Below are 14,099 nucleotides of genomic sequence, written 5' to 3' on the forward strand. Positions count from 1 at the left end.
GGGGCCAGAAGTTGGTGAGATAGTCCAATTAAAACAGATCCTCCCCACAGCATCTTTGACTGTGATTTTTTTTTTAACAGTGCTGTATTTAAACACCTCAGGATTTTACCGCTGAAATTTCCTCGTAAATATACGGTAACTCCTTACAGAGCAGATTAAGGGCCCCAAGGGATTGAGGGGCGTGGCCTGATTCAAAGCTCATCATGACTGATTATTGGTCCAAACAATCCTTAAGAGTGTGGAATCAATGCAGTTGCTCCTGATTGCACGAGAGTCTTCCTAATCTGTAATCATAAATGTAGTTAACATGATAGACATTTATGATTCCCAGTCAGTCCGCCTGTGACCAAAATTCTCACATCAGCTCAACCTAACTTGTAGAAATTACCCGGAGTGCTGTCAGGAAAGAGTGGGGGTCGAGTTAGAGTGAAAATGTGAGCCGTCTGCATGCACACAAGCAGGTCACCCTCAATACTTCAGGGTGTGGCACATGTGTAAATACAGCTGTAGTCGTTTGAGGATGTGTTGTGTCAGATGCTTCTTTCTTATCTGTAGTTTCTCTTTTGAAAACTGTCCCGATGCATGTCAGGTTTCAGACTTTTTTCCACAAGCTAACTTAAAGGAAGAATTCAAAGATAACAATTTTTCCTCTAAACACTGTAGATGTTTATTTTACACACTCTGTTTATACAATTTTTTTCCTTCTGCAGCATCTCCAAGGATCTCTGCAGGACTCTCACAGGCAGCTCTAGTGTTTCTTTCTTTAAAAAAAAGAAAAGTAATTTGTATAGAAATTCTGCTCAAGGACACGAGAAGGCTTTGCAGCCATTTTCCTTTTGTGCTTTCATACAAAAGAAATCAGATTATTTTTAGAGCTCACTATTTTTTGCCAAATCTCTATACCACAGGAGGGGCTGTGCAAAACCCGACGTCCCAAAAAACTGAATTCATGTTCCTCATGTTGTAGTCAAATCAAGCAGAGATGAACAAAATCTGTTTTTATAGAATGATATCCTCTATTTCAAATAAAAATAGATCTCTGATATTATTTGATCTATAAACATGGTTCCAGAGCAGAATGTTGAGGCAAAAGCATTAGTGGCTGAAGCATCGATGTCTGCTATGAGGAGATATTTTACAACAAAGATATGCAAATGCTTTAATCACTGCTTGACCTTTCACCCTTTAGTTGAACTATGTTGCATTTTATTTACATTTGAACCCCTCCAAAGTCCACAAAAACATGAATATAATATCAAACTTTCCTTTTGATATAGAAAAAAAAAGTTGTAAGGAAGAATTTCTATGCTCATAAGAGCAAATACATAGTCGGTTAACTCAGCTGCTGGTTCTCACTCAGATTTTCATCCAAAGCTGTTTCACAATGACAAAAGTTTTTAATCCACTCTTAGATTTTTGAGTTACAATGGATTTGAAGCATGCATCTAATACTTAATGAAATAACTTCACTGTCAAGTACAAACCCTTAGTTTCTCCTCTTGCATGTTACAGTTTTGTAATATGATTTAGTACCTGTTGTCACGCAGCAGCAGCAAAGTTAACAGACCCTGTTGTGCTCATTGAAGTACTATTAGGGGGCCTTTGTTTATTATGAATGTGGTTGTCACTCTTCTCTGAGCTTTTTTTTTTTTTTTTTTTTTTAAAGAAAACTCATGATTCTGACTGCCTGATTAAATACATTCATATATCAGTGGTTTAAAGCTTACCCCTTATCAGGCCTGACACAATGATCACTGACGGGTGGGGAGGTCAGTGTGTAGGATTTGTCAGGCAACAGGTCAGCATTTCTTCAAATTCTACCATTTCTTTTAGCAGGCGTTTGTTTGTCCGTTCAGGGTACACTTAGGCCCTTAATCTGAGCCTTCTCCTGAGTCTGAGCTGAGTGTGGTCAGCATAGCAGTGGTAGGAAAAGCCATGAGAGCAGATCACTGCACCTAAGTGAGGTGGTGTATGAGGAGAAGAGTAGGGGACCGAGCACTGAACCCTGGGGTACCCCTGTTAATAACCCATGTGATTTAGACACTGCTGCTCGCCCTGACACTCTGGTGGATCTGTCTATGAGGTCGGACTTGAACCATGACAGCACAGATCCTGAGATGCCAAGTTCAGAGAGTGTGGAGAGGAGGATTTGATGGTTTACTGTGTCAAAGGCAGCAGACAGGTCCAGCAGTACCAGGACAGAGGACAGACCAGCAGCTTGAGCCAGTCACAGTGATTCTGAGACTGACAGGAGTGCAGTCTCAGTGGAAGGGTCACACCTGGAGCCAGATTGATAGGAGTCAATCAGGTTGTTCTTCTGTAGATGCTAAGAAACTGGAGGATCTGAGTAACTTTGATAAGAACCGAAATGTGATGGTGAGACGCTGTGACAGAGCACCTTCTTACCTGTAGCTCTGGTGAAGGAAGCAGCTAACAGAGAGGTCCAAGGAAGGAAAAGTGGTAATCAGGAGGACAGAGTCATTGCCAAGTCACATTGATGTGCATGACCTAACAGGAGAGCTGCTGCTCAAGGTGCTGAAATAGTTCCTCTGAAGCAGAATGCCACCGTTCTGGTTCTGGAACTTCTGGTTCTCAGTTCTTCTCTGGGTTCTCAGAACCTTGGTGCTTTCTAGCAAACCAGCCTTCTTTCAAACCAGTTTTCAGCAGAATGAAAGTGTTACTCAGGTAGAAGGAGCTAATGCGAGAGCTGCATGACATTAATTTTGATGATAGTATAACTTTGGTTCAACATGTAGTGTCCTCTCAGCTGTAGCTACATGCAGCCAACTCTTTAGTTGTTTTGCACTGTTTTTTAGAATGGTCAAAACAGTACAATTGAAAATGAAAACAGTCAAAAAATTCTGCTTTTAAACAGTGCCATGTCTTTATTGGTATGAAATGTAAAAAAAGAAATCAACAAAAAAAAATATGACGGTAAATTAATAGAACTCCAAAGTATCTCTTTCTCTCTCTGCATGCTCTCCTGCATTTTCCTTTACTTGTCTGACTTCCTGTTCCATTTACCTACAGATTACGACACAACCAGTCCAAAATAAGGTCCGTAAACCAGGGGGGTATTGCACAAAACCAGGATAGGTGATTAAGCTGGCAAACGTTGGTTATCCTGGATGAAGTTAGCCTCAAGTCAGTTGAACAAAAGCTGGTCAAGTTTATCCCAGACTAGTTACCATGGTGATTTATTCTCTGCAGCTAGCCTGCTCCAGACCAGGCTAACTACCAGGATAAGATTAATCCTGCGCTGTCTCTGCTCTCTGTAATGTAAGAAATGAGCATGGTTTACAGCATTTCCATGCTTTTTCTACACATTACATCATTTAATCATCCTGCACCCAAATCTTACAACTGTAGTCATTGCATTTGCTGGTTGACTTTAGTATTGTTTATTTGCACAGATTATGTGAAGACAAAAAATAACTTTTGACAAAGACAGTTGAGAATCCTTTCTTTATTAAACTGAAGAATTATGAGTGTGTGTGGAGTACAGTTTCTTTATTGTACATGTTGGCGCTACATACGCATTAAGCCGGTCCGTTATCAACTGCCAGGCTTTTTCCCTCTCCTTTTTTTTTTTTTTTTTTTTTTTAACCACACTCGTGTTGCCTTTCTTGTGAATTATAAGTTTTACTTCTTCATATAGTTGAAGAAGCATTGCCTGTTCATCCCGCTTGAAGAAAGATGCACGTCCTTGTTCCATTTTCAATCTGTGATTCTGTGATCGATCTCGTGGTCTTCTTAAGAAGGCTGTGAACGCGCACTTAACCAAATGATCTACACCTTGGCGCTGACTAGGCTTATTCAAGCCGCACCTGCTCATTTATCCTGGATGTATTTATCCTACTTTTGTGCAATACCCCTCAGGACTGGCACAGATCTCTCAGCGACAGTTGAATTGTGTCGGGGGCCATGTAGCTGCAGACCAGTCAGGCTGTCCATGCTGACCCCTGTCCAACACTAGAGGGTCCAGTGTTGGACAGGGGTCATGAACTTTAGCTCAGAAGGTGGACACAAATGCAGGACACCCAAAATCAGAGTTCAAAGGCAAAAGGTTTAATCAAAGTCCAAACAGGGTCGGTACGCAGTGAGGCAATCTGAAACAGGCAGAGGTACAGACAGACGTGAGGCAAAAAGCGAGGTTCAAAAAGGCAGGCAGGAGTCGGTACACAACAAGACTATAACTATGACTGTGAGAGAAGGCTGGGATGAAGACTGAGACGTGCGACCAACTGGCAACAAGACAGTGAGAGACGACGTTAAAGAGGTAATGAGGGTAATAGGAAACAGGTGTGGAGGAACAATCAGGGAGCAGGTGAGACCAGACGGGGCAGGGCAGACAGGAACACATCTAAAACAGAGACAAGGGTTAGTGATTTCAAAATAAAAAGCATGACATCATGTGCAGACAAGAATGAAACTATACAGACATGACATGCAGTAGACACATCAGCACCAGAGCTTGACCACAGCATGATGGAAGAAGGTCTTGAGGAACCTTAGTCATCAGCTCCATTTCTCAGCCCAGTCCAACATCTGAGGAACCTGAGTCTAATTTATGGTGGGAAACTACAGCTGCTGGAACAGGCTCCAGCCACCCACAACCCTGAACAGGATAGCAGTTCAGACAATGAATGAATGAATGTATGAATAAATGAGCTACCGCTACAGAATATCATCATTGGTCCTGCTGATGAGAACTGGAGAATTCAAGACATCACATATAAAGCTGTGTTTGTAAAAGGTTTTGATTGCAGGACCTCTTGAATCGACCCTGCAAATATTAATAGTGTTATCATTTTTTATTGTACTACTGAAAATAAATGAATAATAATAATAAAAAACTTCTTTAAGATAAAGAAAAAACTTCAAAGAAGTTGCCAAATAATCCCAGTAAAATAGACATAAAGAAAGATTGGTTAAATATTTATTTAACACAAGTTAACAGTGTTTCAGTGATTTGAATTTATGTTATTATCAAGTTGTAACTTTATACAGTCTAACAGCAAGTTTATATTATAAATATTGAAAAACTGAAAAAAAAAAAAGTTGAAGCTAAAGAAAAGGGAGGTTCAATCTGGAGAACTGACCTATGTTTTTTTCTCATCAGTTTAGGAAACTGTTAAGAGAACTAATTTCACTGACATGTTACTTAAAAGCTTCCTACCCGTTTATACACATCTAGAACTGCATTACTTAATGTAATGCGGCCCATATTAAAAAAATAATGCAAAGGGGAAAGGGACACTAAGAATTGTTTCAAAAATGTGTTTGTTATTGACTACATTAACAAAGGAATGACAAATACATCAGCTTGTTCCTGTTTAAAGTTTATGTTTTTTTATAGTGTTACAGTTTAAAAAAACTTGTTGTTTCTTGGTGCTTTGGAAATCATTTTATTTACCTCGTAACTTTCCAAAACTTCCCTATATTTTTGTCATTTCCGTCGTAGATTTGAGGCGCATGCGCGGGGTTGGGGGACGGGGGGGTTATTTAGTGGAAAAGTCGCTCCTGATTGGCTCCAAAGAAGTGACGTTCGGTCTGAGGAACACGGAAATCCCGGTTACTCACATCAGCGCGGATTTTGTATCTGCTCCGCCAAGTTTCTGAACTCTTTCGATAAAATGTCTGAAAATCCTTTAAAGTCTAAACTGAAGCGCAGGAAAACAGCTGTGGAGGAACGACAGTCGGAAAAATGTTCAAGAGGAACTCAGAAAAAGACGCTGTCTGCTGGTGACGTCACGATGTCAGAGGCTGAGAGGTGAGTTTCGTGTTGTTGCCGAACCTCATGTAAAACTTAACACCTTAATGTTTTTCTCGCTCACCAGCCGCACATCACGGTTTTAGTAACATTATCATAAACTCTTAAGATCATGTCGACGTCAATGAACAATTTAAAGGTTAAAATTATTGATCTTGTTTTCGTTCTGCTGTGTTTGTCATGGAGGGTAAACACTTAGAGAAATCCTAATTGTGGGAAGTAGGTTAATGTTTTTAGTTTCAGCTGAATAAAAATGACTGAATACCACAATAAACAGAGGTGACGAGTTACAAGCAAAAAATAAGATAAAAGCAAAACAGTTCGATCACAGTAGAAATGGAGATCAGTCCTCTCTGTTAAAATAGACAAAATAAACATGATCTGTTGTGTACTTCGTAATGATAAAAATCGTAACGTGCATCCGTGTTATGCTTTAATTTTAGCAGTACAGTAGCCATGATCAGTACATAAATGATGCTCTGTCATACAAATTCTGGACATACAGTGCATCCTGAAGATATTCACAATGCTGCTTCCCTTTTTCCAGATTGTGTTATGATACAGCCTCATATCAAAACAGAAAAATACCTTCTTTTTTTTTGTTTTTTTACAAAATTCTACACACAACACCCCACAATAAGGATGTGAAAAAGAGTCGATCTAATTTTTTTCTTGAAAAAGAAAAAAGTCACGTAGAGTATTCACAGCCTTTGCTCAATCAGCTGTTGATTCAGCTTTGGCAGCAGATACAGCTTCAAGTCTTTTTGAAGATAATGCCACACCTCTCTTCGGGCAGTTTGACCCATTCCTCTCTGCATCTCCTCTCAGCTCCATCAGGTTGGATGGGGAGTGTCAGTGCACAGCAATTTATAGATCACTCCAGAGATGTTTGATGAGATTTAAGCCTTGACTCTGGCTGGGCCCCTCAAGGATCCTCACAGAGTCATCCTGAAGCAACTCCTTGGTGCCTTGGCTTTGGTCTTAGGGTCGTTGGCCTACTGAAAGATGAACCATGGCCCCAGTCTGAGGTCCAAAGTGCTCTGGAGCAGGTTTTCATCCAAGATGTCTCTGTACATTGCTGCATTCATCTTCCCCTTAAAGGGCAACTCCGGTTTTTTGACACCTGGACCTTATTTATAGGTGTGTGCATGCTCATATACTCACTCAGACAAACATTGTGCAGCTCGGAGTCCTTCAGAAGTTATTTAGATCCAGCTGATTTTAGCTGCACTTAGCGGGGGCCACGGCAAGGGAGCTTCAGTGTGGGTCATGATCTCTGCAAAATCGCTCATTTCGGCTAAATTTTTTCATCCATCGCCAGTGTTATCACGAACACACTCCTCTTCTGTTGCCATAGGTGAACACTGTCCACAAGCGCCACCAGTTGGCATTGAGTCGTGGACGTGCTCCTGTTAGTTGTTCTCGAGCCAGATCTTCGTCTCTCTCCCTCTGCATCCTTCTTTCATGGAGCTCCTCGTTCGTGTACTCAGGCTCAAACCGGTAAGGACAACCGTCAAACGTTTGTTTACCAGGTCAGCTCTGGGTCAGCTGAAGACGGTAGACGAGCTGACTTTATGATAACACTGGTGATGGATGAAAAATTATAGCCGAAATGAGCGATTTTGCAGAGATTATGTCCCACACTGAAGCTCCCTTGCCGTGGCCCCCGCTAAGTGCGGCTAAAATCAGTTGGATCTAAATAACTTCTGAAGGACTCCGAGCTGCACGATGTTTGTCTGAGTGAGTATATGAGCATGCACACACCTATAAATAAGGTCCAGGTGTCAAAAAAACGGAGTTGCCCTTTAACCCTGACTGGTCTCCCAGTTCGTGCTGCTGAAAAACATCTCCACTGCATGATGCTGACACCACCATGCTTCACTGTAGGTGAAACATGACGCCAAAGAGTTCAATCTTTGACCCATCAGGACAGAGGATTTTCTTTCTCCTGGTCTTCCAGGAGAAAGAGTCCTTCAGGGGCCTTTAGGCAGACACCAGGTGGGCTGCCATGAGCCTTTTTCTGAGGAGTGGCTTCAATCTGGCCTCTCTACCATACAGACCTGTCTGGTGGATTGCTGCAGAGATGGTTGTCCTTCTGGAAGGTTCTTCTCTCTCCACAGGGGACCACTGGAGCTCCAAAAGAGTGACCATCAGGTTTTTGGTCAGATGAGCGTCCAGCACTAGGAAGGGTCCTGGTGGTTCTGAACATGTTCCATTCACAAACGATGGAGTCCACTGGGCTCACTGGGACCTTCAAAGCAGCAGAAATGTTTCTGAGCCCTTCCCCAGATTTGTGCCTGAAGACCATCCTTTCTCTGAGGTCTACAGACCTCTGTGCTCTGACATGCTCTGCCACCTGTGGGACCTTATAGAGACAGGTGTGTGCCTTTCTAAATCAGGTCCAATCAGCTGAATTTACCACAGGTGGACTTACATTAAGCTGTAGGAACATCTCAGGGATGAAGAAACTTGTTTCATGTTGTCATTATGGCATATTGTGTGTAGAATTTTGAGGAAAAAAAGAAGTTGTTCCATTTTAGAATGAAACTGTAACATAACAAAAAGTAGAAAAAGAGCTGTGCTTACTTTCAGGATGCACTTTACCCCTGAGAACAACACACTTTTGACTGACACAGTGGCAAAAAGTAGTTTGAATCATGCAGATCTTCTTCCACACCCGGCCTGTATAGGAGCAATTTAGGAGAAGTTGTGCAGCACAAATCAGCACATTTCAGCTGAATTTGACTTATTTTACGCGTCTGTAAATGGAATATTTAACAAGAAGCATAAACAGAAAGTAGATGAGCGCTTAAAAACAGGAAACTAGAGCCAACAATAATTTAACCTCAGTAATAGAATTTAATTAACTCCTCTCCCACACAGTGTCAACAAAAACAGAACATTTAACTCAGAAAGGGCAGAACTCATTGCATGGATGATGCATTAGATGGCACAGATGGACATTATAAATTCATAAGTTACTGCGTAGCTGAGCCTGAGCTGGGAAGCAAATTCTTTGAGAATTTTCAGGAAACGGTCAGCGGGGAGCATGCCGGCAGATAATAAGACGAGTTAAACACACCGGAGAGTTGGTTTACATTTCATATCTCACACCAAACGGGATGAAGTTACCAGGCAGTCATTATGCATCTCTCCTGTTTTCCCTGTTCTTCTCTCTAAAAACATTTTAGCTTCACTCTTTAAATATATGCAGCGGGGTCGGATCTACATGTTTCCCTCTCTGGCTTTGTAATTGACATAGGAGCACGCTGTGCACCACATCAAAGAGATGTTCATAAATAATTTGATTGACAGATTAAAAATGCATACAAAATAATAAAAAAGAGGAAGTCTAAAATCTTTATCATATGTATTTCCCTCCTGCTGGGTGTCAGAGGATCACTTCTACTTTTAACATCTGGAAACTGGTGATGAACTTGTCAAAAATGTGTTAAAATGCAGCAGATCTCTAATGAGATGTCATATTCATGCTCACGCTGGGTGAGTGTGTGTAGAGACCAGAGTTTGATCACAGAGGAGGACTGACTGAGCAGGGGGGCTGTGTTAGAGCAGACAGTATGGAGGGCTTATGGAGACGTTAACTTCTGGAGGATGTGTGTGGCTGAGCACTTTTCACCATCCTGATGGTCACAGTTTCACTGATCCCATCATATGACACCTGATAATGATTTTTCTTTAATTAAGATCTTTATTTGAGGGAACGATCGGGACAAATGTTGAACTTTATACCAATAAGACCTCGTTATGTTTATCATCCATAGTAAAAATCTGAGGAAACGTGCAACTTGAACAGTGCAGAGCAGATGTGTTAACTCTCTGGAGGTTTCTCACACACAGAAATACATCATGAAGACTGTTAAAAGACTGCTTTACACCTTTCCAATTTTTATAGCATTTCATTCACAAGATTGTGCAAACACTGGACATCCTGCAGCGTCACTATTTCCTGTTAACATCTTTTCATGCTCCTGGTGGAAACTTACAGCAACAAAAACGATCAATAGAGCAGAACCAAAGCAGCTTTTGTTTAAGATTGTTTTGGTTTAAGACATTGTCAATCGAAGAGTGTGTCTCATCTGTTAATCATGAATCTAAAGCACAAAAGCTGGATGTTCAGACTGAGTGTGTGCAAGTGGTCAAACCTCTATATATGTGTATGTTGTAGAAGTCCCTGAATGTGTCACCCACTCTGTCAAACACTCAGTTCCAGAAACAGAAACAGCTCTGTGTTAAACCAGATCAACACAGAGACGTGCTTTTAAGTAGAGTATCTGTCTCCGTGGTCTGCAGGTCTGGAGATCCCGCTGCCTTGTGGTGGAACAGAGACCGGCCCCCAGCTGTGGAGGCTCTGTGGTCACTAACACTGAAGTCTGCACTGTCCTACCTGCAGAACCAGCACTGGGACCTGGTTCCTGATCTCCCAGAACCATCTACAGCGGTATGTACTCCTCATGTTCAAAGTCTGAAAACGTTTGACACGTGCTCTGCACTTCTGAAACTTCCTCTCATGGTTTGGATGAAATGCATGTCCGAGCGTAAATACCTGAAGGTGTTCACCTGGGTTTTACCTAACACCATCTCTGCACTGTCCCTCCTGCACAATCTACCCAGCTGTTTCCTCTACTTACCAAAATAAAAGCCTGGTTTATGATTTGAAAACAAGTTTGTAGTACATCTTCTGTTGTCGGAATTACTGCAGAGATCCTCAGCCCTGAAGGAGGATGACCAGATGTGGTGTGACCTCAGAGAGGAGGTCCCTCCATTCCCTGAACCTCCTCCAAAAACTCTTCCAGGTCCAGGTCCTGTCCAGCCCAGCTTCTCCCAGCAGAACCTCCCACTTCAGCCCAAACCTGGTCCAGACCCAGCAGACCCACAGCCGTCCTCGCACAGCGGGAGAAGTCTCAACATCAAGAAGACATCTCTTCAAGTGAAGAGATGGCCAAGTGTTGGAGAAAAAGAGAGGAGGGGAGGAGAGCTGAGTGACAAATGGCCTCTCCTAAATCAACCCAGGATTCCGGACAGAGCAGTCTTTGTGGAGGAGGGAGTTACAAACAAAGAGGAGGTGAAGGATAGAGAGGAGGAGGTGAGGAGGAGTGTTGGAGCAGCAGGCGGAGTGCTGCAGAGCTGCCCCATGTGCCTGCTGGAGTTTCCTGTTGGGTAAGAGCTGCACCAGCCCGTCGTCTTTTTTGATCTAAAATCAAACCAGTCCCTCTCCTCCATCGCTCTAATTTTTTGTCCTAATTTCTCATTTTTGGAGAAGCATGTTGGCGTTTCAGTCCCACTCACTGGCTCATTGTGCAGCTGCCTTTCATTTCCAGCTATTTTCTTTTTATTCTCTGCACCCACTGCTCTCTGTGCTGCCATTTGGAGCCAAACAACAACATTTGTGGTGTTGCAGACATACTGAGGTGATGAAAAGATGCATGTGTGATATGGAGAGGAACGTTCACCACTAAACCCTGTTAGCTTCTGATCAATCAACCAATCAATCAATCAATCAATCAATCAATCAATCAATCAATCAATCAATCAATCAGTCTGTCTGTCTTCATTTGTTCAGTCAAATCATAACAAATATTATCTCAAGACACTTTCAAAAAATATGAACAGGTCTGGACTCACCCTCTCACCTCAGCAGTCTAAGAGGGGAATAGGCTCTATGCACAGATTGCTTCTGCATTGGTGTGAAGTGGCTTGGGCATTTCCAGTTACTGAAAGAAACATTAGGAAGTGACAGTAGATTGCGTTATGACGGCAGAGTTTAAATAAATACAGTTTCTGCTGGAGTTGCCTAAAGTTTCTGTCAATGAGAGACGGAGAATCTTCCAGGTATCTAGTACAACACCATGTAGCAAATCGTATAAAGGCTTGTACGTGCTTTTATTTCTTTGGAGATTTGAAGGTAATTTGCTAACACTAGCTAGTTTGAGCTGGAAGACTTGGTTAAGAGCGTCAGGTCAATTGTACTTTGAAGTCAGTTTAATCATGTGTATACGTCTGACTTCATATGTTTGTACTTTTATTAAAGCACAAGGTAAAAATGGAGCTACAAGTTCTCTCAGATCTCCCTGAGAGCCCACTGATACACAACTCTCTTACAAGGTGTATGCTAGCTGTTAGCATACAACAATAAACTTCAGTTTTAAAGCAAAATATCCACTTTCATCACAGAACACAATAATAAGTGTAATAGTCTTACACAAGTGATTAATTTTTAATCCATTCAGCATGTTATATAGCTCTTAATCTACTAAAACGCTATGGAGCACTTGGCGCTAGCTTGATGCTAATGTACATAGAAAACTTTATTGACGTGCTAGTGGTTAGCATACATCAATAAAACTTCAATTTCCCAGCAGAAATCGAGCACACAAATAAATGTTCATAACTTTCTCACAAGAGATTCATTTTCAATCCATTCACCATGTTGTATTTTTTCTACACCACACAACAGTGGTGTGGAGATGACTGACAGAGCTGTCATCCCAGGACGCTTATGTACGATCACACGTCATCTCCTTAAGCGTGTAAAAAGTCAGATCACAATTAAAAACAACTATCAACATTAACCACACTACAATGATGATAATGAACCGATTTGGATTATTAGACGACAAACTGTCAGTATTGTCATACAGTAGCATAGCACTCTGTGGTAACCAGAAGTTTACATGCCACCCATTTTTTAATTCGGATATACGCCATGCTCACTTGTGCATAAGGCCTATGATCCAGGAATGCAGAGCCACAGCCGATGCAAACACTCTTACTGTTTTCTGAGTGTTAAAGCTGATAAAGCTGCACAACGTCAGACTGTTCATTATTCATCAGCATCTATTAATGTTTCAGAGTTACCAGCTCTACAGTTTTAAGAGTGCAGAGAGGTGAAGGTTGATTCAAACAAGGGATATTTTAGTAAATATTTCAATCTGAGCTGTTAATTTTAATCTGAATCCACGGTTCAGCAGCCTGTGGTTGATCTAAGGTTGGTAACATAAACACAGTCTGTGTGTGTGTGTGTGTGTGTGTGTGTGTGTGTGTGTGTGTGTGTGTGTGTGTGTGTGTGTGTGTGTGTGTGTGTGTGTGTGTGTGTGTGTGTGTGTGTGTGTGTGTGTGTGTGTGTGTGTGTGTGTGCGCATGTGTGTGTGTGTGTGTGTGTGAATGTGTGTGTGTGTGTGTGTGTGAAGGTGTGTGTCTCACTCCTTGTTCCTGTCCCTGCAGGTCCACACAGATGGACTGTGACGGCCACCTGGCCCAGTGTCTGTCCGAGGTAAACGCGGACGTCACCTGGTGAGGGGGGCGGGGCTCTGGCTGCTGTCAGGAGCTACACAGACTCCTCTCTTCACGGGACTGTTTCATGTGGATGAGGACACGCCCACTCAGAGAAACATGGAGCTATTTCTGAGCAGAGCGGACGTCCTTAAAGCATAACTGCTATTAATTTGTTCTCCTGAGGTCTGTTTTAGGCCGGGATCAGAACGTGTGGAGTGGGTTCTCTCTGAGGACCCTGCTGTTTAAGTTTAATTTACCCTCCCAGGCTCCACATCCCCTTCTCCCTCTCCTTTATCATCTCCACTTGTCCTCCAGTGAATCTGGTTCTAACCGGTCAAGAGGATCTCCAAAATAAAATAACAATCCAACTCTCCACAATAAAAGGCGGCCTCAGCCTCCTCACAGAAACATGTCAGAGAGTGGGTGAATGTAATTGGACATCTGCACAGAAATAACAACTGACTCATCTTCAGCCGAAAAAACTGCAACTGTTATCCTCATTTATTCAATTCTCTGCTTGGAATTCAGAATTGTGAGCTAAAATGAGTCATTGAAGTTTTTCTCAAAGCAGTTTGTGTCTCGTTTGGACCTGAACCCAGGAGCCACACTTACTGCATCAGGAATCAGTATATGTTTCTGTTAAAGACAGTCCCTGTTGTTCACTCTGTTCAGCTCTGACAGACTAGAGAAGGATGGAATGAACCGAGGAACTTGAACAGACTAAAGGAACTGTGGTTTGCGGCTAAAGAAAGGTGTTTAGTGAGGTGGTTGTTACAGCAGACTGTCACGGACTGAGGAGGACTAAAGTGGAAACTGATGAAGCTGCTGCTCCGTAACTCAAAGGTGCTGAAATTTTCCTCTCACTCAACCTGTAACTCTGCTGGAGCTTGTTCTGTTTTTCATTTTTCAGCCCTTTGTGTCTCGACATGTAGTGCCTAACATGCAGTCCAAACTCAAAACGTTACATGGTGGGCTGCCACACCAGGAGCACAAGATGGGGCTGAGACTCTCCGTGTAAAGTGTCAAATGCTGA

At 42.2% G+C, this 14,099-nt stretch overlaps 1 protein-coding gene across 1 annotated transcript; it reads left to right on the top strand.

The window, feature by feature from the left end:
* The first annotated feature begins 2,097 nt into the window (after nucleotides 1-2,097).
* LOC141798993 (uncharacterized) lies at nucleotides 2,098-13,772 on the top strand. The gene is made up of 5 exons (XM_074681004.1): nucleotides 2,098-2,376; nucleotides 5,658-5,773; nucleotides 10,085-10,232; nucleotides 10,494-10,951; nucleotides 13,016-13,772. Exons 1-5 carry the CDS (start codon nucleotides 2,098-2,100, stop codon nucleotides 13,086-13,088), a joined length of 1,074 nt encoding a protein of 357 aa, XP_074537105.1. The 3' UTR covers nucleotides 13,089-13,772.
* The last annotated feature ends 327 nt before the right edge of the window (nucleotides 13,773-14,099 follow it).

Source organism: Halichoeres trimaculatus, unplaced genomic scaffold, assembly GCF_033239565.1.
Source record: "Halichoeres trimaculatus isolate MK-OKI-2021-1 unplaced genomic scaffold, fHalTri1.1 fHalTri1_scaffold_11, whole genome shotgun sequence".
Taxonomy (NCBI): domain Eukaryota; kingdom Metazoa; phylum Chordata; class Actinopteri; order Labriformes; family Labridae; genus Halichoeres; species Halichoeres trimaculatus.

What these genes read in the sequence shown, in the direction of transcription:
- LOC141798993 (XM_074681004.1), top strand. Translation starts at nt 2,098, where the DNA reads ATGACAGCACAGATCCTGAGATGCCAAGTTCAGAGAGTGTGGAGAGGA. An exon ending in ACGATGTCAGAGGCTGAGAG is followed by an intron (nt 5,774 to 10,084) that starts GTGAGTTTCGTG and finishes CGTGGTCTGCAG; the next exon opens with GTCTGGAGATCCCGCTGCCT. An exon ending in CTGCTGGAGTTTCCTGTTGG is followed by an intron (nt 10,952 to 13,015) that starts GTAAGAGCTGCA and finishes CTGTCCCTGCAG; the next exon opens with GTCCACACAGATGGACTGTG.